Genomic DNA, 21,243 nt, shown 5'->3' with positions numbered 1-21,243 from the left:
ATAGCTTACACTGGCTGCTGCTTTGCCCAAGCATTTTGAGTCAAGGTGAAGTTCTCAGGTTACTGAGCATTAAGGCAGGATTCACAAACCAGGTACTGTACTGTTTCTGCCTCCTTCCTTCCACTTGAATGTTGGATGTGAGTCATACAAGAACGAGGAGAAGAAGAGGATTTTTGAGCATCTGAAGGGGAAATGGTGAAGGAAATATGGATTTACAGACTTTTAATGTCAGCTTTTGTCTAATGTGAGAATCTCAGTAGCTGGTGAAAGAAAATCCTGAAGGAATTATTCCCAGAGATCATGTGTGTGTGTGTTAAAGAGAGGGAGTGTCGCTCTGTGGAAGTAGATTCTGTGTGGCATTGACTGAGTGCTGTGTTGGGACTTGAATTTAAAATCCCCGCCCAGCTCACTTGTAAGTTTAATTTGGCAAAACTTGTGCATGGGTGTGTATTTGTCTGTCTGCGTGAACTTTCCCGCCCTCTGTGCTGCATATTTGCCATGTTGCTGAAAACAAGGTGCATTAACCCAACTATTCCTGCTTTCAAACTGACCTCAGTGTTTGGGTGTTTGCTTCTGTGTCAACCAGGCTGAACAGAACGGCTTTTTTCCTTTCAGCAGAAAGACGTCTTGTCCTGTCCGGATGATTCAACGGAAAATTCACAACAGCCAGCTCAACAACTTTGGATGGCTCAGTTGAATTTGTTGCACTGAACAGAGCGCTGTGTGGATCAAGAGAAACAATTTTGAAGGAACAAAGAAAAATAAAATCAGTTTAGTGTGACAGCTGCTCAATATGTTAAAGACTTACTCCGATGAAAATGGGATTTTTGATGTTTTTAACATTTTCTGTTTACATTTTTCTGATGATATAGGACACATTTTAAGAAAATTAAGATTGAAATTGCATTTCTGCAGATTTCTTTATTGAATCCATGTGAATCAGGAGCAGCTAAAAAATACAGTTCAAAACAGCTTAGTTGTCATGTAGAAACTACAATCGGCGGGCCACAAGGTCCGATATATCTTAAAGCCCCTCTCCAATCATCTTTTAAACTATTCTAAAAGCTTTCTCAGTGGTCTTTTAATTTAATGATGCTGTTTTCAGCCAAAATCAAGGACATAGTTTCTGCAGAGCGGCAGGAGTTCATTAGAAATTTGTCTCTGAGTTGTGTGTGGGACCACTGGTGCAGTGTGCCTAACTTTACTTCCCGTCATCCATCTGTTTATACTCTCTCCTGCTAGCTTACAGCCCCTCACAACCCCAACATAACATTACCGGTGCAACAAAACTGGCACGCAATATCAGAGCTATCCACCCGAACACTTTTAAAGTAGGACGAGGAAAACGAAGACGTATAAGGATCTATTTGCCTGCAAGTGGATGCATCAGAATGGAGCAGAGCAAGAAGCTTGGGGCTTGCCGTTGTAGTCTCTATGCTCCACAGACAAGCTTTTTCCAACTGAATTTTCTCCTTTGCTTCTAATTCACAACAACGTGAATAAAGAAATATAGGTACTCAGAAATACAATTTTAATCTTAATTTTCTTTCCAAATATCCTCCATTATGAGAAAAATGTGAAAGAACATGTTAAAAACACCAAAAACACAATTTTCATTGGAGTGAGTTTTTAAAATGTAGTAGTGCCTTAACCATCAACTCTTAACAATTAATCATTTACCTTGAACAATTGCACAACTCTGTTTTAATGTTTTAATAGGACATTGTCATTTATTTTAGTTGCAGTATATGTTAGGAAAAAACTTGCAGTTGTGATTTAGATGCAGCACTGTTTTGGACTAATAACAGAGCATGTAGGCGAAAGCTAAGCTCCACTTTGATATAATTACACACCTGATGCACATACAGCAAAGATACGTCAGTCGCGCTTGCCTTAAAAAAAAGCTCAAAGGCTAAGCTCATTTATAATTCCCTGTCGTTTTCCTGATGGCTTAAAGACGGGCCTCACTGCCCTCTGACTGCTACTTCTCTGCAACTTTTAAACCTTTCTGCTGATCAAGGCCATCGTGATTGGTGTTTTCCTACCGCATGCTTCGATTTGCTGATCTACGTCAAACTACTAAACACACAGTCTGACAAGCCAGAGCCTTTGTGGCTATTTGCTGTGTTTGTGATGTCATGTTTTTGTTGCTTAAGTCACACCAGGAATGTTTTTCTCAAGAAAATAGATGGATGAAGTCAGACTTTTCTTCCAGAGTTGTGAATAATCATTAAAAAAAAAAAAACATTAGAGATCACAGTTACCTAAGTAAACTTTGCTGTGTGATTTTATTTTATATTCAGACTTTGGTTGCAAAATTCTCCAACTTACTGTTATAGCGCTCTGTTGCTTCGTGTAATTGTTAAAAAATGTTTTCATTTATTATCACAGTCTTTAAATGTTAAGTCAGTATGATTAGTGACTTTGTGTGTATGTGGATGCTAAAGTAGTTTTTATACATTTTGAAAAAACCTCGGTGACCCTAAATAAAATTAAAAATACATTAAAAAATGTCAGATAATACACAGTAATTATCGGAATGAACCCCAAAATTTAAATCAGAAAAGCAGAATTACATATTGTGTGGACGTCTTTTCATTATTATTCTGAACATTTCATCTTCAAAGCAATCTAAACAATGGCATATGTGGTTGGCTCAACTGGTTGAGAAGCTGCCTTGTGGAGCCTGAAGGTTTATGTCTGAGGTTTATATCCATGCCTCTGTTTTTAACTTTCAAATAAAGAACATTATAGCTGTGTTGTGCACCCCTGGCTGTTTAGTGGTTTGTCTCTGTCTATGCACAGTTTTAATGTTTCAGATAATTTGTTTTCAGCACTACAGAATTGTCAGTTGCATCTTGGAAGTGTTGGCTCACATGTTTACCAGGCTGCTCTCATTTTGATGTTTGTCATTTTGACTGAATGACTCAGCTCCACACTGCTGGTGTCTGCAGTCATCTTGAAAACAGTCATAGTTTAAAGAGATGAATGTGATATTCTGTTGGTTTCTTGTCTTTTTTGGCTAATAAAGTAAAAAAAAACAAAAAACTATACTACTACTATAAAATCTTAAATTTACCTGGTTATGTCACATTCTGTATGGGTACGTTGTCTAATTTTGTATGTATGTTCTACTGTTTCTAATTTCTTCTTTTTAGTAACTCAGCTGTTGTTGTGGCTGACATTACACATCAGGGGGTACTCCAAAAAGCAGGTTATGTGAGTTACCACGGTAAGTTTGAAGCTAAGAAAGCGGATAAACTCAGCTTTTGATTCAAAACATTGAGGTATGTTTCAGGGTATGTCAAGTTGCCATAGCAACTCATGCTCTGAACATAACCTGGTCTGGAGCAGGTTTAGTTGAAAGTTAGTTGGTTTCAGAGAGGTGAAGGCATGGCGTGTCAATTTGAAGATGATTTAGTGGCTGAAGAAGCTCAGATAATACTTTTTCCAGAAGGTGATAATACCACGTATGGATGTTGTAAAGATAAACTTTTTTACCCCTTGTGCTATCTTAGATGACCCCACCCTGCATTGACGTGTTATTCCTACCATGACAAAGGTGGATAAAGGTGGAAAGATTTCATGTAATCCATGGACACCAGTGAGGTGCACAAATCATTGAAGAAAAAAGGTTCAGCGCACTGTCTAGTGGGTCTAGATGACCCAACTCACAATGTTAAAGTGTCTAGGATAGCACAAGGGTTACATTGATCTAACTTAATTATTTGCTTCAGTTAAGATAAATCATTTTTTTAGTTCAGTCAACTTAAAAATAACACGTAGTTATCAGACAGTTATTTTACTTTCATTCAAATTAAGTCTTTTTTTTTTACTTGTTCTGTCCAACAACTGAGCAAACAGATGAGGGCTGAAGGCCTTTTGTGTTGGATAGGTTTTACTATTACAAAAAGAGGTTATATATCTTCAGAAGACCAGAGTGTACATTTGTACCCTTTTTGCTTTTTTATTATTTTTTATTTATTTGTTACATTTAGTGTGTGTGGTGAGGGAGAGGGGAAAAGTGTGAGGGGGTTGAAGAGAATAAAAAGGGAGAGAGGGGGAGAGAGTGGGGGATACAAGCACCGATTTGAATAGGTTATTATTTTTAGCTGTGTAACAATTATAACAGATCTGCTGAAAAGACAAATAATTCATCCGAAGGTGAAAGTTGATGTTGTTTAGGTCACCTAGTAAGCAGAATTTGGGGCATAAAGGAATCTTATGATCAAACCATATTGATAGTTTCTCACAGACCTTACGCCAGAATGTTTGGACAGGTGGACTTTCATTCAAATTAATTCAGTTAAGTAAGTGTAATTGTGGTGCTGCTGTTAGATTGGCAGCGCAAGGAATTGTGGGATACCATTCCCTTTGCCTGTCTGGACGGATTTGGGTTTAAGTGTGGGTTTTTGACCAAATGTGTTTAGTTGGTTAGCTGTTTTACTGTGTTTTGCCTAGTTATTTTGTCCTACTATGTTTAATTCATTCTGCACCATGAGTGAGAGGAAGGAAGAGGATGATGAGTTTATTTAGAACCCCCACTGCTATGGATTGCAAGGACTGAAGTTAAAGTCACAGTCAGGAGAAATTAATCTGTGCTTCGTGTTGCAAATCCACACAGCATCAACATTAATCCTTTAACGTTATAAAAATGAGAAACTCTGCAGCCTCAACTTTAGACACATGAGAGCACAAGAAGTACAATTAAGATGGAAAAACATTTATTGGAAATGTGTCAAGAATGATCACAGGGCTGGACTCAGATGCAGAGATTTCAGTGGTTTTTAATTTCTTGAACAAGCTTCCGCTATGGCTCTAGAAATAACCAACAAACTGGCACAGGACAAAGGAAGAATCAGACTATTTAAGACATGAGGAAGGGGAACACAGGTGGAAACAATCAGGGAAAATTACACAGGCACACCTGTGGGGAACTGACAAGGGCAGGAAGGAACAAGGCCTGAAACGAGAGGAGAGTTAGGGTTTCAAAATAAAACAGGAAGTGCAACACGAGACAACACAGGTGACAGACATAGACCAGAAGTGCACAACTCAGGACAAAACATAAGAATGACAAGACATGACAAAATGGAGTAAAATGACATTTAGTTAGATAAATATGTACATTTAAGTTGTAAAAACAATTATTGAGTTGGATAGACAAAAGAAATTAGGATGAATAAATTTAATTCAATTACTTGTTACCAATTGAATTCATTGCGTTTACTTTGTCCGTTGTTTTTCTCCAAGCAGAAACTCTTTCTTTCGCTGATGCAGCTGTATTACTTTTTTTGATGGGTGTATAATCTTCATACGCCATCATTAAAATCTCTGACTCTGTCTCACTGGAGTATACTCCATAAACTGGAGGATAGCGCTCTCTTTTTTTCTCCACACGTTTCCATGGTGACTCCGGAAATTGGCGATCCATTGAGAAGGACTTTATGTACTTGCTGTGCACGCGCATTAACCCAGCGTAATCACGCTAACTCATATCCGGTCTTTTGGAACCGACATACCCAGAGTAAGCAAGTTCAGGCGGATTTCAGGCAGAGTTCAGGGTTAAAGTCAGGGTAGTTAAACGTGCCTTATGTAATACCCCCCGGAGCTTTAATAGTTGTTTTCAGTTCTAGGTATTTAAGTTTTGTTGTCCCTCACACATCAACCATGGTCTGCAGAGAAGCATCTCTGACTGCACAAAACATCCAAACTCAAGGGAGATGGGCTACAGCAGCAGAAGACCACAGTGGGGGACACTCTTGTCAGCTAAGAACAAGAAAATGAGGATACAATTCACACAGACTCAACAAAATTGAACAATAGAAGATTGGAAAAACGTTGTCTGCTCTGATGAGTCTCCATTTCTGAACATTCGGATGCACCATTCGGAAGGTAGAGTCATAATTCCGCGTCAACAACATGAAAGCATGGATCTATCCTGCCTTGTAGCAATGGTTCAGGCTGGTGGTGGTGGTGTAATGATGTGAGGGATATTTTCTTGGCACATTTATGGCCCCTTAGTACCTATTGACTATGGTTCCAATGCCACAGCCTACCTGTGAATTGTTGCTGACCATCTCCATCACTTTATTACCACAGTGTACCCATCTTCTTATGGGTACACTTCATGCATCTCATGTTCATCTTCCTGCAGGTTGACCTAATTAGTGAACAGCAAATGTATGTCTGAGTATAACCCACTTTGTAACAGATGACAGCTGGACTGAAATCTGGTAACACTAAACAGGATAAATGGCTTTAGACATGAGTAAATGAGTAAACATGTTCATTCAATTAATGACGTTTATCACTTATCAAATGGTTTCATTCTGATAGACCTTTTTATCTAATGCTTTAAAAAAATCATAGTGTCATGTCTTGTATTTTTTTTTTAAATAACTTTTATCAAAAAAGTAATGAATGTTTAAACCAGTAAGTCTGATCAACAGTATTGTCTATGTAGTTTGTATCGACGGTTTAAAAAAAGATAGGTTTGGGATTATGAAAAATTACATGTGAAATAACTATCAAAAAAAATTTGAAGTTATTGAACAATTTTGGTCTAAAATTAAACTTTGTTTTTCAATTGTGGAAATGAAAACTCTCAGGAACTCATGCCCTCTAAGCAAAGGCAGTAGTGATAAATAAGGAAGAAAGTTTGTTCAAAACTGACATAAATCCATGCTCCCTCCTCGTGTGACAGTAGGAAAAACCTTTTAAATAGTTTGCATGACCCACTAAGGAGTCTGTTGTATCGGCGCATGTGGAAACTAACAAAAACAAACACAGGAAATATATTTTTCTCATGGTTATTTTAAGGTTGTATTATTGCCTGCCGAGAAGTTTCTGAAGATTTGCCAAGTTGAAGAAGTTGTGCTTATTGTGTTTCCCATGTTTCTCAGGCTTTTGTTTACATAATTCCACAGAAACTGAATATTTGAGAAGACACATCATCAGGCTCATAATCCGGCAAGATGTTCTGTAGTAGGGAAAAAAAGTGGAAGAAATAAAACCTGTTGAAGTTTAAAGTCATTGAGACTTATTTTTAGTTTCTGTAATTTTTTTCATGCTTTCATTAACAACCATATCAGACGGTAAAGGCCTACATTTAGGGTAATTCGTAAGTATTTTTTTCTTGTAATGAAACAGATTTTAACCTGGTGACCTATTATAGGGGTCTTAACATCCCACTACAATAATCTTTATATCTGTTTTCAAAGAGTTCCCATTTTTAATTCTAATTATGCCGTTTAAGCCAAAATAAGAAATAAAAAACCTGTTTCGTTTTCTAGGACACAATTACTGCAGAGCAGCAGTAGTTCTTTGGCAATTTATTTTTGAGTTGTGGTTGGGCTGTTGGGGTGGAGGAAACCTGCCCCTACTTACCGACATTTGTCTGTTTACATGCTCTCCTGCTAGCTCACAACCCCTCACAACCCCGACTTAAAATTATTGGGGCAACAAAAATGGCGAGAAATATTGGAGCTATCCAGCCGTACAGTTTTGAGGCAGATGTCAGCACAGATGAGGGAAACAAAGACATACATGGATTTAGTTGTTTGTAAGCAGATGCATCAGAATGTAGCGGAGCAGGAAGCTTGTGGCCTGATGATTGTAGCACCTACGTTACTGCTACAAGCTTTTTCCAATTGCATTTTTTCATCTGCTCCCGATTCACAATGATTTGAGTAAAGAAATACTCAGAACTGCAGTTTTAAGCTTAATTTTCTTTATATTCATCCTCTATCATGTGAAAAATGTTACAAAAACATGTTCAATACACAAAAAATGGGATTTTCTTTGGAGTGGGTCTTTAAAAAAAATTTGTAATGAAACTAATTTTAACCTGGTGACCTAGTTTGGGGTCTTAAAAGACCTTGAAACTAATCCCTTAGTTCATATACAAAAAAAAAATACTCCAACATTTCCTGTCACTCCTAACAAGACAATATCAAACAAAAGCAGTAAAAAGGAAACAAGGAATTCATCACCACAATGTGAGCAAAAGAAAGTTTAGTCAACGTGTGTAACTGCTGTTCACTTTACGTGTTGTTTAAACCTTATGGTACTTCTTTTCATGTTCAGGCAGGTATCTGCTTGGCATTAGGAATGCTCCGTGACTATTTCGGCTTCATAATGATACTGGACAGAGATATTTAAACTGTCTTCAACCACAGCACTTAGACATCTTATCCACAGTCATGTGAGGATCATCATTTATATCAGTGACCGAGTGAGAAAGATCTGGGTGTTTATATTGAGCTACGTGAATCTGTGGGACCACTTCCCTGTCCGGAGTAAAGATACAGGTTCGGGCACACTCACACAACACATTAGATACAGTAAAAGATGCACAACAACAACAACAAAAAGTTAGACACAATCATTTTCATTCCCATAAACAAAGTAAATGCTTTCTCTTGTATGCATGCATCATTGGTGTTGGTAAAACCTCTTAGTCTGTATTTTAAAAGTAGGAGCCCTCTTTTTGGTGGCCAAATGTAAATGACAGGTAATCCTTTCACTGATGGCACTGAAGGCAAATGGGCAGGTGTTCATTGTCTTCAGAAAAACCTTTGTTCTATTATTAATGAGTGGAGTGCTAGATTAAGTCCCTTTGCATTGTGAAGCTCAGGGCCCCTGAAGCAATGCACATCCTGTCCTCACACTGTTTTCACAATCCCATCCACCTTCCCAGTGGGAAGTCGCCGGACTGACCGAAAAGCCCTGAGTCAAAGTGTTGCATTTTAAGCCCCTAGGCCTGTGGACTTGTAGGCACTCAAGGCCCGTACACACCGGGACGAATATTCGCCAGGCGTTATTCGCCAGCGTTTTTCGCCACGTTTTTTGTGTTCACACCCAGGCGATTTTCGCTGACGATGAGTGGAGTGAACATGCAATTTCATTCCCTGACATTAGATGGCGCTTAATGTAAAACAGAAATACTCCTGTACACAAGGTGGCGCTGCGCAACTTTACGCTTCTTAAAGTCGCTTTTCACTCAGAAGAAGAGAGCAAGTATTTACGCGCTTGTCAGAATAATAAAAAGAAAACATGAATATTTCAAGCACCAGTAGCTCCAACTGGTGCTTGGTTCGGGGATGTTTTAGAATGTCCGTCATTATTGCTTCGCGGCTGTGTAGACGCTACTTGTCGTCTATCTTCTTCGCTGGTATGTGTGCTCAGCAAGGCAGTTTTGTGTTTGAGCGCCCCCAAGTTGTGTTTTACTGTAACTTCAGAAGCTCCAGACACGTGTGCAAAAGCGCCATTCTCATTGGTCGAGTAGATTTCGACGCGACGCGTCGAAAAAAAAAAACGAACCCGAGGCGTTTTTTTTTTTGACGCTTTAACGCCTGGCGTTTTTTCGCGTCGGTGTGCACACTCTCGTTGGTGCCCTTTGTTTAGTCACGAGGCGTTAAACGTCGGCGAAAATCGCCGGCGAAATTCGTCCCGGTGTGAACAGGCCTTCAAGCATTTTCAGATGATACTGTGAGGAGATGACATTTTAGAAAATGTACAGATTTGTTTCTCATTTTAAATGACAGTGTGTGCTACTCCTGAATAAAACAACTATTTGTGTTATTTGTTTACATTTAAAAGTTTACAGTGGTTATTTAATATGATAATGTATGACAACTTAATGTGAACCCATATTTACTTCATTTACTTCTTTTTGTTTCTAGTTTTCAAATATAAAATTCACAGTAATTTTGGTCAAAATGTGTATGTATTTCTGTCTTATGTAAAGAAATCAAAAGTATCCTATTGTGCAAAAATAGTTATTATTAGGGTTTAAAGAATGCAAGCTGATTGGTTGGCCCTTGCATACTGTATATTTCACCCTTCCAAATCTGGACCTTTATACAAAAAGTAGATCAAACATTCTCAAAGGAATTTTTTTATCACTTTTTTCAGGCTAAATAATTACTTCATAAATGAGTAAGACAATTAAACTTTTATGCTTTTTTATGATAAAGAGAAGTTCTCATTTTTGTTATGGACGGGGGGTATAAAACTGGTAATACTTTAAATCCTTTCAATGGTGTATCTGAGAATTAACATTGTGTGTGTTGGCAGTTAAAGTGAAAAAAAAATATGTTCAAACCAATGGGATGATATTTACATTTTCTTCCCTGCGGAAGGCAATGCAACTGCAGTCATGTCAGTTCATTTGGCAACCACTAGGGGTTTGTAGAATATATCAAATGGCTGCTATGTACTAGCACAATTTTACAACAGAGGGTAAACATAACATCAGACTGGTTCCAAAGAAAAAATAGATATATCTTAGATTAGATTTAACTTTCATGACAGCATTGTTGTATTTTGCAGGCTATTTGACATTTACATGATGCACAAACTGGAGTGTGGCATTTTGATTGACATGTGGTAGCTGAATTATTGGACTGTTTTGCTGCAGATTTGTCCCTCCACTTTTCAGTTTTGGGACGTTTTTGATAATGACGACCACTGAGTTGAAAAATTGCCTTTAGATGAACCCCATACAAACCAACCACAGTCTGTTTATCACTATATACACCCTATGGTTAAGACGAAGGTTGACTTTCACGCATTCGTTTTCCTGAAGTCATATTTCTCCCTCAGAGGCTATGCCAGGCATCTATATACATGAACCGTCTGAAGTCTGCTGCGATGGCTTTTGCTGAGCTAAATAAAGCAGCATCTAAAAGTGCTGTGGGGGCCATGACTTCAAGTCAAAGGGAGTGTGAAACTATAAACCAGAAAGTAGTCAAGAGCACAAGGTATTTACGTGGATGTTGGCTGCCAGAGTGGTTGCTTTCTGGCTGCATGAAAAAATGATCACCATGTTAAGCTCTGTTCAGCCTGCAACCCGCAACCTTTAATGCTAAAAGAGCCATTTGGCCCAGTTTCTTAATCTTGGAGAACCCAAAAAACTATTTTCTTCAGGGCTTTTAAAGTTATGTAAACAAATTTCGGTTTTTGTTTGTTCATTTTGGGAAGCAGCAACTAACAGCAGCCAAAAAAAAAAGAAAAAAGAAAACATACAAGTAAAAAAAAATTTGAATAAACTAAAATACATGGAAAAAATGATAGTAATTTAAAAAAAAGAATGAGGGCCAAATTTGACCCTGTGGGTTCTTCAGGGTTAAGCTACTGACCAAATACCAGCAGCAGCCAAAGTCCCACTTCACCATTTAGAAAAATACAATTAATTTATATTTTTTGTGAACCTTAAGCCATTTATGTATAATATGTACCCTTTAACTATTTACTTAAAACAATTGATTTGTACAAATTTTATAATTTATTTAACTTCTTTTACTTGTGACAGCAGCACATATACAAGTTCCTTTCAAAATGAAATACACCCTGTCTTAAATGAAATCCTCCTGCTGCAGCAGTTAACTTGAAAAGAACACGTAAGAAAGCCAAGTCAAACAAGTCCAGTCATTATGGCTTTTGTGCACCTTCCTTCTTTTTCTCCTTTTACTATTGAATATAAACATAACAACAACAAAACCAATATATTCTTTAGGTATATTCCAATCATAAACCATTCTGACAGTAGATTAAACCTTCTACTGTCATTTTTCTCAGTTATTTGAAATGTTAAAAGTTTAAACATAAATAACAAAACTTTATTTACTAAAACTAATTACCCAAAATTACCAAAAACACATTATTTATTAAATTTGTTAGCATTGTACTTCTAAGTCAAATAACCACAATGGAGAGATAAAGAATGTGCGTGTACTGTAGCTCCATAGCCTCAGGTTGCAGACCCTGCTAGCTGATTGCAAACATTTTAAACTACCGTAAGTTTGTATAATAAAGGGTTATGAGGTGAACCTGCAGCTTAAAATGTGACAAAACAGTAGCTTCTACATAAGATTTATATTTAATTTCCATAAATTATGTTAAATCCCAACGCTTTCCTCAAAAATAAGGTTAAAATGATTATCAATAAACACAATATTTCATCTAATTTCTTCCCCTACTTTAGTAAAATAACTCAACTGAAAGATGTAGTTACGGTTATATTTATGCTTCTTTTTATAGAACCTTGATTCTGTGGATAGTTCGATCCAGAAGCTTCTGTCTGCGCTGTACCCACCCTATGAAGCTACAGCCCCCACGCTGCTAAACCAACTCTTCCAAACCATCGACAGTCGTTTTCAGGGAGATGCACTTCGTTGTTTCTTGGACTTTCTGATCCCGGCTAAGCACATTTTAAACACAGTGCAGCAGGGAGCATGTGTAAGTCCCTGTTTTGTGCTCAGCAGCATTCTGAGTTATTTAAAAACAGTTAAACTTTGACATTGATTTTTTTAACTGAAAGAAATCAAATCAAAACATGTATTTCTACTAAAGCAATGTCATGTGTGTGACCTTTTCCTCGGCAGGCTCAGTACTCTGAGGCACTTTTCCTGTGTGAAGGCTGGCCTCTGTGCTTACGCGACCAAGTTGTGATCCATCTTGCCCCCATTGACCACCTGCTTCTTCAACCTGGCGACTTTTATCTCCAGGTGGCGCCATTCTGTGACCAGTCAGCCCGCATTTTGGTCTGCAACCTCTTGGAGGAGGAAGGAGTTAATTTAGATGTAGTGGAGGAGACTCCAGTCTCTGAGACCTCTTACCTTTCTATATTTAATCCTGACTTCTTATGCGAGATCAACCACGGCCGCTGTGGAACGCCACTTAGCCAATGCTTGCTCACCACTGAGGAAGGTTTGGTGAGGTTGCCATGGGAACAGGTGGCTGTGCCTGATTTTGGGGACCTGCCTCGGAGGGCTGGGAGTAGCATGGCCTCTGCTCCTCCAACATATCCTCCTCCACTTCCTCTTCCTTCATCTCCTCCTGACTTTCCAGAAAAGAGCTCACCTAGTAAATCATTTCCTCTGTCAACTGAAAAGCCATTGTTGTTCAAACAGAGCTCCCAAAATATCCAGAATTCCCATCCCTCCGCTTTCTCTGTAGAAACTAGAATATGTCCAGCAAAACATGGCATAGCCGTGTCACTTTGCCTTGTGGACAGTAGCTCTGCTTCTTCATCCCAACAGCTCAAAGTTAAAGAGAGTGAAACAGTGTGTAAGCCAATAGGCTGGGTTTCCCCTAATACCTGGGACAGCCGCTTTACTGGGATGACTTCCTCTTTGAGTCGAAACATATCTGCTGGCAAAAATAAAGGTGATTCTGAAAGCACACTGAAGAAAACACAGACTTTTACAAAAGCACAAGATATGAGCAGAAATTACCCAGCAGACCATGCTGTTGCAGATGGGGAATACATTGATGCATTGCAAGCCAGCAAGCTATTTGGTAATGACCATTTACTCACTAAAGAGAAATCAAATGTGGAAAGTCAACCACCCATACAAACTGAAGCAGAAAATCGAACATACCCGTTTATGCAAAGTCGGGCATGTAATCAATTCCTTCAGGAAGAGTCACAAACTCATTTGCAGTTAACAGGTAAATCACACGGTAATCATCAGTCTGGAGATGGAGGACCACCATTAACACACACACACCCACAAGCACATTTGCCCACAGAGTCATATGAACCCCCTCAGTGTATTCGCACTGTTCGCTTTGCAGAGAAACCCTGTACTCCGTGCATGAAAAGGCGACAAGGCGGAACATTTTCCAGAGCTCAAGAGTTGCGATGCAGGTACAGGGACTCGTATCAGGCTGCTTTACAAAACCCTGTCACCTTTGGAAAAGAAAAAATGAAGAATAAGCTAACAGTTGTGGAAGAGGATGGTGATGCATCTTTACCCAACAATTGGAAACAGAGATCAGTGGGGACTGAAACAGGGTATCCATGTTATAATGGTCAAGAAACACAGTGTGATCCTAAGAGACAAGACCAACCTCCTCCTCCTTCTGTTATTGAAGGCATTTGTAGAGGATCTGGAGAAAAAAATAAAATTCCTTACTGGAAACTTGGAGATACAAGCAAAGCTTCCTGTAAGGACTATAAGGCAACAAATAATTTGCATCCTCTGGAGCCACCATCTATAAGGAAAATTGAACAATTAAAAGATATTGAACAGTCGAGCAAACCTCATGGCAGCTTGCAAAACGTCAATGGAGCAAATACAACCATGGAAGCAATTACAGACACTAAAACTACTTTGTCACACAAGAACATCTCTAAACACTCAGATCTTCCCCACAACAGGTATGGATCAACATTTAGTTTCAGTGAAATTCCAAAAATGGACGAACCTCATGAAAGACTGCAAAGCAGCTCTACAGATGGAAGATGTTCATCACTGTCCACAGCGGTGGTGGACATCTCTGCAAAGTGTGAGCTGGTAATTGTTGAGGGCCAAACAGTACGGAGAAATGAAAACACTGACTCGTGTGCCGAGATTCCCCAGCTACATGTGGTGAAATGTAAAAACAGCACAGCCTTTGGACTGGTTTCCCCCAAAATAACCAGGAAGAAAATCATCAATCCAGGTACAGAATTGTGGATTTTCAAGAATTTTAATAGACATTTTAATAGACATTTTGTGTCCATTTTATTGTTTTCATTCCATCAAAATGAAAAACATATTTTTTACAGGAAGTGAGCAAAGGAGTGATTCTATTGGCCAACAAATAGAGAACCTGTCTCACAGCGTCCGCCCTCCGATCGTGGACATTCAGAGGCTAGCGCACCGCGGCCCTGCTCGCCCTCGACCTGACCACCTCCCCCTGGAAACCCCAGACCCAAGCGCCCACCCCCTCTATCAAGGAGTGGCATGTCTCACAGGTAATCTGAATAACATGGGTTTGTCCACACGCTGAGATAAGAAATTCAAAAAATCTTGTTAGTTGGTAAAAGCTCCTGTCTCTCTCCTAAGTCTATGCTTTCTGTGACCACTCTAGGTTGCAAAGACAGAACAGGCAGAGCAATAGTCGAGTTCTATGGAAATCACCAGGGATGGAATTCATCTGTAACAAGCTACGATCTCTTCCAAATGTTACTCTACTTCCACTCCATTACCAGGTAAAACCCAACATCCACCAGAATGCAGAAAAGATGTAGAATTCTTGATGGGTGACTCCACATCCATTCAGCAACTTTCTGACACATTCCTTAATCATTTCATCTATCAGAACTGACCTTAAAGGGCCCACACAATGCTATTCTTAAGCCTTTTATAGTAAACCATATCTATATATATCATAATATATTACCTTTGGTACACACAAGAACACATTTTTTATTAAATGTTGGTTGTTTTTGTAAGTTCTTTTCCAACCTGAGGGTAAGATGACTCAATTTCTAAGGCAGCGGCTTTTGCTCCATGTGAGTGCCGGCCATTTCATTACCATCTAGAGCTGGCCTCAGCAACGTCTTGCCCACGAAAACAAACAACATCCAAACTTTGCAAAGATATATGCGCATATCTGGGCTGCACGGTGGTGCAGTGGTTAGTGCTCTTGCCTCAGGTTTCAGGTCCCGGCTTGGGGACCTGAAACAGAACATCAATGGGGGACCTTTCTGTGTGAAGTTTGCACGTTCTCTTCGTGCATGCTTGGGTTTTCTCCGGGGACTCCGGCTTCCTCCCACCGTCCAAAAACATGCTTTGTAGGTTAATTGGTCAACCTAAATTGTTCCTAGGTGGGAATGTGAGAGTGCATGGGTGTGTGATTGCGGACACTCTACACTGCGACAGACTGGCGACCTGTCCAGGGTGTCCCCTGCCTTCGCCCACAAGTGGCCGGGATAGGCCCCGGCAGCCCCGTCACCCCGAAAGGGAAAAACAGATCAGAAGATGAATGAATGAATATGCGCATATCCTTTAAGGAAAGAGTTTTTGCCAATCACCACTAACTCTGTGCAGAAAGTGGGTGTGTGTGTTAGCCTGGGGGCTGTGCTGGCAGTGCAGACTCTTCCTGAAAGGGGCTGTTCTCACTTATCTACATCACAATCTGAGGACTCGCTCATTTTCGTGGATTGGGAGGGGCTGGTGCTCAGAGCGCAGGTTTTTAGATGAATACCCAGAAATATGTGAACAGATCAAAATACCACTTTGGAGTTTCTTTTCGTGAAGAATGAAGATTAAAATACCCTTAAAAGTAAAAAAAAAGATTCTGCATGGTAGGCCCTTTAAAAAAAATCTACCAATAGTTCTAATGCTAACACAGAATTATACTTCATCAGAAAGTGTTTTACTATGATATAGAGAATCTTTGCGGTAAAAAAGACAAATTCTATTAAAATGCTGAATGGAAATCCACAAAGCTTCCTTAAAAAAACTATAAAAAAATTATCCTGCACACCAAAGTCATTTTGATTTCATAAAGCACTTTTAATTTTAGCCCTTAATTTGACATTTTAAGCATGCTAGACTTCCATGCAAAGCAGATTGAACTTATTGCAAATATTAACCAGTTTAATAGGGTTTTAAACGTGTTTTCTAATGCATTAAAATAGCATACCTGCACTCGTACAAGAATGAATACGGCATGATACATTAACAGGTGGCATCGTGTCTCTGATGTGCTCCTTCATTAGCTGTAGTCTGAGGGTCTGTTCTGCATTCCCTTAACCATTTTACCAAAAAGAGAATTTGGGTATCTCTATTTCATTCATTAATGCACAAAATAAAAGGAAGAAATATGAGTTTGAATTGAGATGCATCCCTAAATTATCAAACCATTGACCCCCAGACTTAAGAAGACTTTTTTTTACCAGTATCAGACCAAAAAAAAAACAGGATGTTTGACCTCAGAAATGAAAAAAGTAGCATTTTAAAGCCTGTTTTTTTATTCCAGGAAAGAAGTCAGAGAAGCTGGGTTGACGCTTATTTTTGATGCCAAGAAGAGGCATCCACCACCCCAGCTCTACAAGGCATTAATGGATCTTCAAGTGGGTAACCCAAGGACCTCTGCATGGCAATGCTGCAACAGATCTGAGTTATTAGACTTCTCTATAAGGCTCAAATCTATTCAGCACACACTTTATCACTTATGTAATTTCGTTTTTAGTTACAGACATTCGGGCTGTTTTTTTTTTTACTGTAAGTGTAGTGGAAGAACATCATTGTGCAATATTATAAAGCTGCATTTTATAGGCCATCCTAAAAGTAGATATGTTTTTAAGACACGTTTTCACGTTGCACAAATAGCATTATGATTTTTTGCTGAATATAAAGGAAAAAAATCATGATTATTATTTCAGTTAGGTATTTTTGACATTTATTGATGTGTTTCAGGAGTGGCATCCCTGTGTAGTGAATAGTTTGGTCCTCGTGGTGGACAAAGACAACGCCCTTCTGCCGGAAAAATGTCCGGGGATACAGGTCATGCAGTTTTTTATTTCTATATTGGACATTCAAAAATCTCAGGTTCAGTCTTTTATTAAAGAAACCTAATTTGAATTGTCTCTGAGCTTTGCTGGCCTATTTAACCAACATTTCTCAAAGCTTTGATGGTAATAAACAGCTCTGTAATAAACCTGTGATTTCTTTAAAAATAAATTTACTCCTATAGAGAGTTATGCAGAGGTGAGGGCTTTCCTGTTAATCTAAATACTGTTGTCTAAAGGCAGACCAATGTGGTGACATCGATAAAAGCTTTGCTGAAGCTGGTGGAGATAAATCATTTGAGCTCAAACTTGGATGGGACGCTGTCTCGCAGCCCTTGTGTCTGGGTGGAGGTGCACCAGGTGAGATGTTTTACATAAACTGTTTTACCTTTTTAGTTCATTTTTTACTTATATTTCACCATATTTACAAAGAGTAATGCATGTATGGTTACACAAATGGGGGTTTTGTAAATTATTGTATGTTTGACACACGCAGCAATGCTTGTCTGTTTTGTAGAGACTTTTCCCGTTCGTTAATGGCCTTCATGAGGCATCCAACCTGCTACGCAGAGCGCTTCATAAATTAGAAGAACCTCAGATGACACAAACTGTGCAGGTAATGTTTTTCTTTTAACAGAAAAAAATAAAAAAATTACAAATAAAAAAAAATGGAAAAAATCATGACTAAATAGCAGAATCATTTTTGCATAAAGACGCAATTATTTTTGTCTAACAGGCTGTGCAGCAATGCATGATGAACCGGAAGACTCTGATTAGGGACGTCTTGGAGGATAGCCGATTGGTTAGCCTGCAGAGAGAAGGCGGGGCTGTTCTGGCTAGACTGAGGAAGGAAAGTGACTTAAAATATCCTCAATGTGAAGACCTCAGGTAAATGTAAAACTCTAGCTCTTAGCAGCACTGTAAGACCATCTTAATCTAAATATTAGAACATGCTGACAAACTCAACAGGATTGTGCTGTTTTACCTATTAGAACAATTGTTTCCTGAGCAAGCAAAGCTCCAAGGCTGGCAATTTCTATGAATACTTAAAATGCTTTACGAAACTATTAGTTCTTTTTAATTTATTTTTCTTCTTGTAGTGATGCAGTGGATTCAGTGACCTGCTTGTACAACTACGTAGAGGAGCAAGCTCACATCCTAGTCCAGAAGACCAACATGACACTGGAACATCTGGAGTATCTGCTGCCACTCAGAGAGATAGAGGGACACCTCAGACAGATTCAGCAGTGGTTTAACCAGGAGGGAGAGCGCCACCTGCTGGAGGCTAAATCAGTTGAAGAATCTGGTGACAGGATGGAACAGATTCTTAACAGCTTCACAAGTTTCTTGATTGAAGCCAACGTGAGTTCAAGTTTGTTTGTTTGTTTGTTTGCCCCGTTTTGTTAATGCAGCTTTGTCAGTTCAAATTTCTGTCCTTGCCAGGACCGAAGACATCATGCAGCGCCCCTACTATCAGAGGCAGAAAGGCTCCAGAAAAATGGGTTGTCCCACCCAGAGACTGAGATTTTTGGGGCTTATGTTTGCTCTTTTAAAGCTAATCTTGAGGATTTCTTGGGCAGAGCAGAGCAATGTGGACGTGAGCTGCAGATCATGGTTAATGTGTGCGACTTCTGTGAGCAGGTAAAACTAATACTGAATTTCACACAATGCGCAACACATTTCTTTAAATAAGCATGACCTATATAAAAAAAAACAGTTCTTCACTAGTATTTTTGTAAATTCATCGATCTGTTCACAGGCTACAATGCTGGCCACTGAATGTACTGATTACTTGAACCAAAGTCGACCCAGAATCCACAAAAAACAAGATGCCAACAGAACCTCACAGGTCAATCATACAAGCACTCAGCCACTGCAGCAAAGCCAGAACTCTGGTGTGAGCATGACAGATAGTTGTCAGCCCGAAATCCATGCAAATCAAAACTCAGATCCAATCTCCACTAACAAATCAGCACCTTCTACTGACAGCTTCATTCTTCAGGCTTTCCAAGAAAGGTTCCGGCATTTCAGCTCTGAGAGTTTCCAGGAGGTAAAGGCCCAGGCCAGCTCCCTGCGGAGTTCTCGGGGAATGCGGGTCTGGAATGCTGCCTGGCTGATATGTCAGAAAGCCCAGCAGCAGCTCCAGGAGAGGATGCAAGAGATGGATGAACTTTACTATCAACAAGCACATTTTAACCGGTGGTGTGCTGGTCATTTTGTGGATGTGGAATGTACCAATGTTCAGAATGAACCTCCTGGTGGACAAAGCTTGGTGGTACAATCAAGCTTTGGACCTGAGCGACCGCAGTGGGAGGGTGTTGTGTCAGGATGTGGAGATCTAAAGGAAAGGAGGCCCACCCTCTGCGACAGCAGCCCCAGTTCAACTGCAGCCTGCTGTAACATCAAACCTGAGGAAAACAGCAGAAGTAAAATCTGCCAGGAGTCCCAGATCACTCCACAGTCACATCACAGGTAACAACCCCGATTTTTTTTTTTTAATTTACCAAGGCTGTGTCCCACCAAGGTGGGGTAGCCTAGACAAGGCACACAATTTTTCCCTCTGTCTCTTCCCCAAACCCTCCTCCTTCAGTGTGTGAGTGCATGTGTGTGTATGTGCGTGTGACTGGTCTAAGGCCCCGATAGGTTATTAAAAACCCACTTCGATAAGACTTCAGTTTTGCTGATTTTAACATGGTCTTGTGGCATTTTTCTGATGATGGAGTACATATATTTAGAAAATCAAGCTGAAAATTGCATTTCTGAGTATTTCTTTTTTAATTCAAATTGTTGTAAATCAGAAGCAGCTGAAAACATGCCTTTGGAAAAAAGATTGTAGTTGTGGCATCACAAGCTGCCTGCGTTGCTCCTATCTGATGCATCCATTTGTAGACGACTAGATCCATGTACATCTTTGTTTTCCTTGTCCGAGCTGGCATCTGGATTTAAACTGTACGGCTGGATATCTCTGATATTGCCCACCATTTTTGTTGCACCGGTAATGTTAGGTTGGTGGTGTGAGGGACGGAAGAGAGTGTAAACAGAGAGCTTTCAGCAATGGGGAGGGGAAGGGGTGGTGGTTGCTCTGTATTAACAGTCCCGCCCACAATTCAGAGGTGTATTTCTAGTAAACAACTGCTGCTCCACAGAAACTATGTCCTAGAAATGACACAGGTTTTCTTTGATTTTGGCTAAAAATGACATCATCATAATTAGAAGAACACCGAAAACAGTTTTACTATAGCGCAATGGATTATTTGAGTGATGTCCTTAAAATTTAAATCAAATATATATTTCACTTACCATTTTAAGTTACCTTTTGAACTTCTGACAGGTCTTCAAGAAAAAATGAAAAGGGGACGAGACGGAGAGAGCTGAGCAGAGCCAGGAGTGAGAGGGATGCTGCTGCTCTGTCTCAGTCCCACAATGTTGGCTGCCAGTGGTTTCCTTGGGGACGTAGATCAGTGAGCCAGGATTTAAGCAACGCTAGAGTCATCACAGCTGACTCCTCCACTTCTCCTGAACAGAGGACTCCACCACCCTCCTCTTGTTCCCACCATGGTCAGCCATCGTGTCGAATCCTCCAGGAAGCTCAGAAGTTTCAGATCTCTCGTCATGGGAGCTTCTGTTCAGAGGACTCCTGCGCGAGTGACCAGGGGGCTTTAGGAGGAAACAGGGCCGTGTGTTGCCAAAACTCCAGTCTGCCTGGCCAAGGATGTGAGGGATCATTTTGTTTGGCAAAGCCACATGAGAGTTCAAGCAGTGCTCTGTAAGTGTGAAGGTTTACATACAGATTTAAAAAAAAACTTCAAATTTCAGATGTTTATTATGCAAAGTAATATTTTCATGCAGTATTTTAAAGTTGCTGTGAAATGTAAAATGATTTTATTGATTCTGTTCTGTCTCTAAGCTGACAATGAAGAGCCACAGGTATTATCTTTTGCCTCTTTAGT

The 21,243-nt window shown here is 39.6% G+C and overlaps 1 protein-coding gene and 1 long non-coding RNA gene across 8 annotated transcripts in view; one reads left to right on the top strand and one right to left on the bottom strand.

The window, feature by feature from the left end:
* The window catches only part of LOC101173785 (pleckstrin homology domain-containing family G member 4B), a 38,908-nt gene that overhangs the window by 10,774 nt on the left and 6,891 nt on the right, over positions 1-21,243 (top strand). For all 7 annotated transcript variants that reach the window (XR_013657082.1, XM_078949527.1, XM_011476877.4 and 4 more), the window contains exons 2-14: positions 12,046-12,243; positions 12,390-14,454; positions 14,561-14,749; positions 14,866-14,986; positions 16,762-16,855; positions 17,202-17,288; positions 17,537-17,653; positions 17,811-17,909; positions 18,030-18,181; positions 18,394-18,655; positions 18,737-18,934; positions 19,053-19,765; positions 20,625-21,059. Coding sequence is in view for 6 of the 7 variants with exons in the window: in XM_011476877.4 (XP_011475179.1) it covers positions 12,046-12,243; positions 12,390-14,454; positions 14,561-14,749; positions 14,866-14,986; positions 16,762-16,855; positions 17,202-17,288; positions 17,537-17,653; positions 17,811-17,909; positions 18,030-18,181; positions 18,394-18,655; positions 18,737-18,934; positions 19,053-19,765; positions 20,625-21,059 (4,730 nt within the window). In the remaining variant the exon portion in view is untranslated. The remainder of the gene's footprint in view (positions 1-12,045; positions 12,244-12,389; positions 14,455-14,560; positions 14,750-14,865; positions 14,987-16,761; positions 16,856-17,201; positions 17,289-17,536; positions 17,654-17,810; positions 17,910-18,029; positions 18,182-18,393; positions 18,656-18,736; positions 18,935-19,052; positions 19,766-20,624; positions 21,060-21,243) is intronic.
* Positions 589-12,752, bottom strand: LOC144993818 (uncharacterized). Its single transcript, XR_013657083.1, has 3 exons — positions 12,624-12,752; positions 12,442-12,559; positions 589-719 (listed from the first exon to the last, which is right to left on the bottom strand). It is a non-coding gene; the product is annotated as an uncharacterized LOC144993818 (long non-coding RNA).

The sequence above is a fragment of the Oryzias latipes genome, chromosome 7, assembly GCF_053564925.1.
Source record: "Oryzias latipes strain Hd-rR chromosome 7, Olatipes_Hd-rR_3.1".
Classification (NCBI taxonomy): domain Eukaryota; kingdom Metazoa; phylum Chordata; class Actinopteri; order Beloniformes; family Adrianichthyidae; genus Oryzias; species Oryzias latipes.
This window is presented reverse-complemented; position numbering and strand designations above follow the sequence as displayed.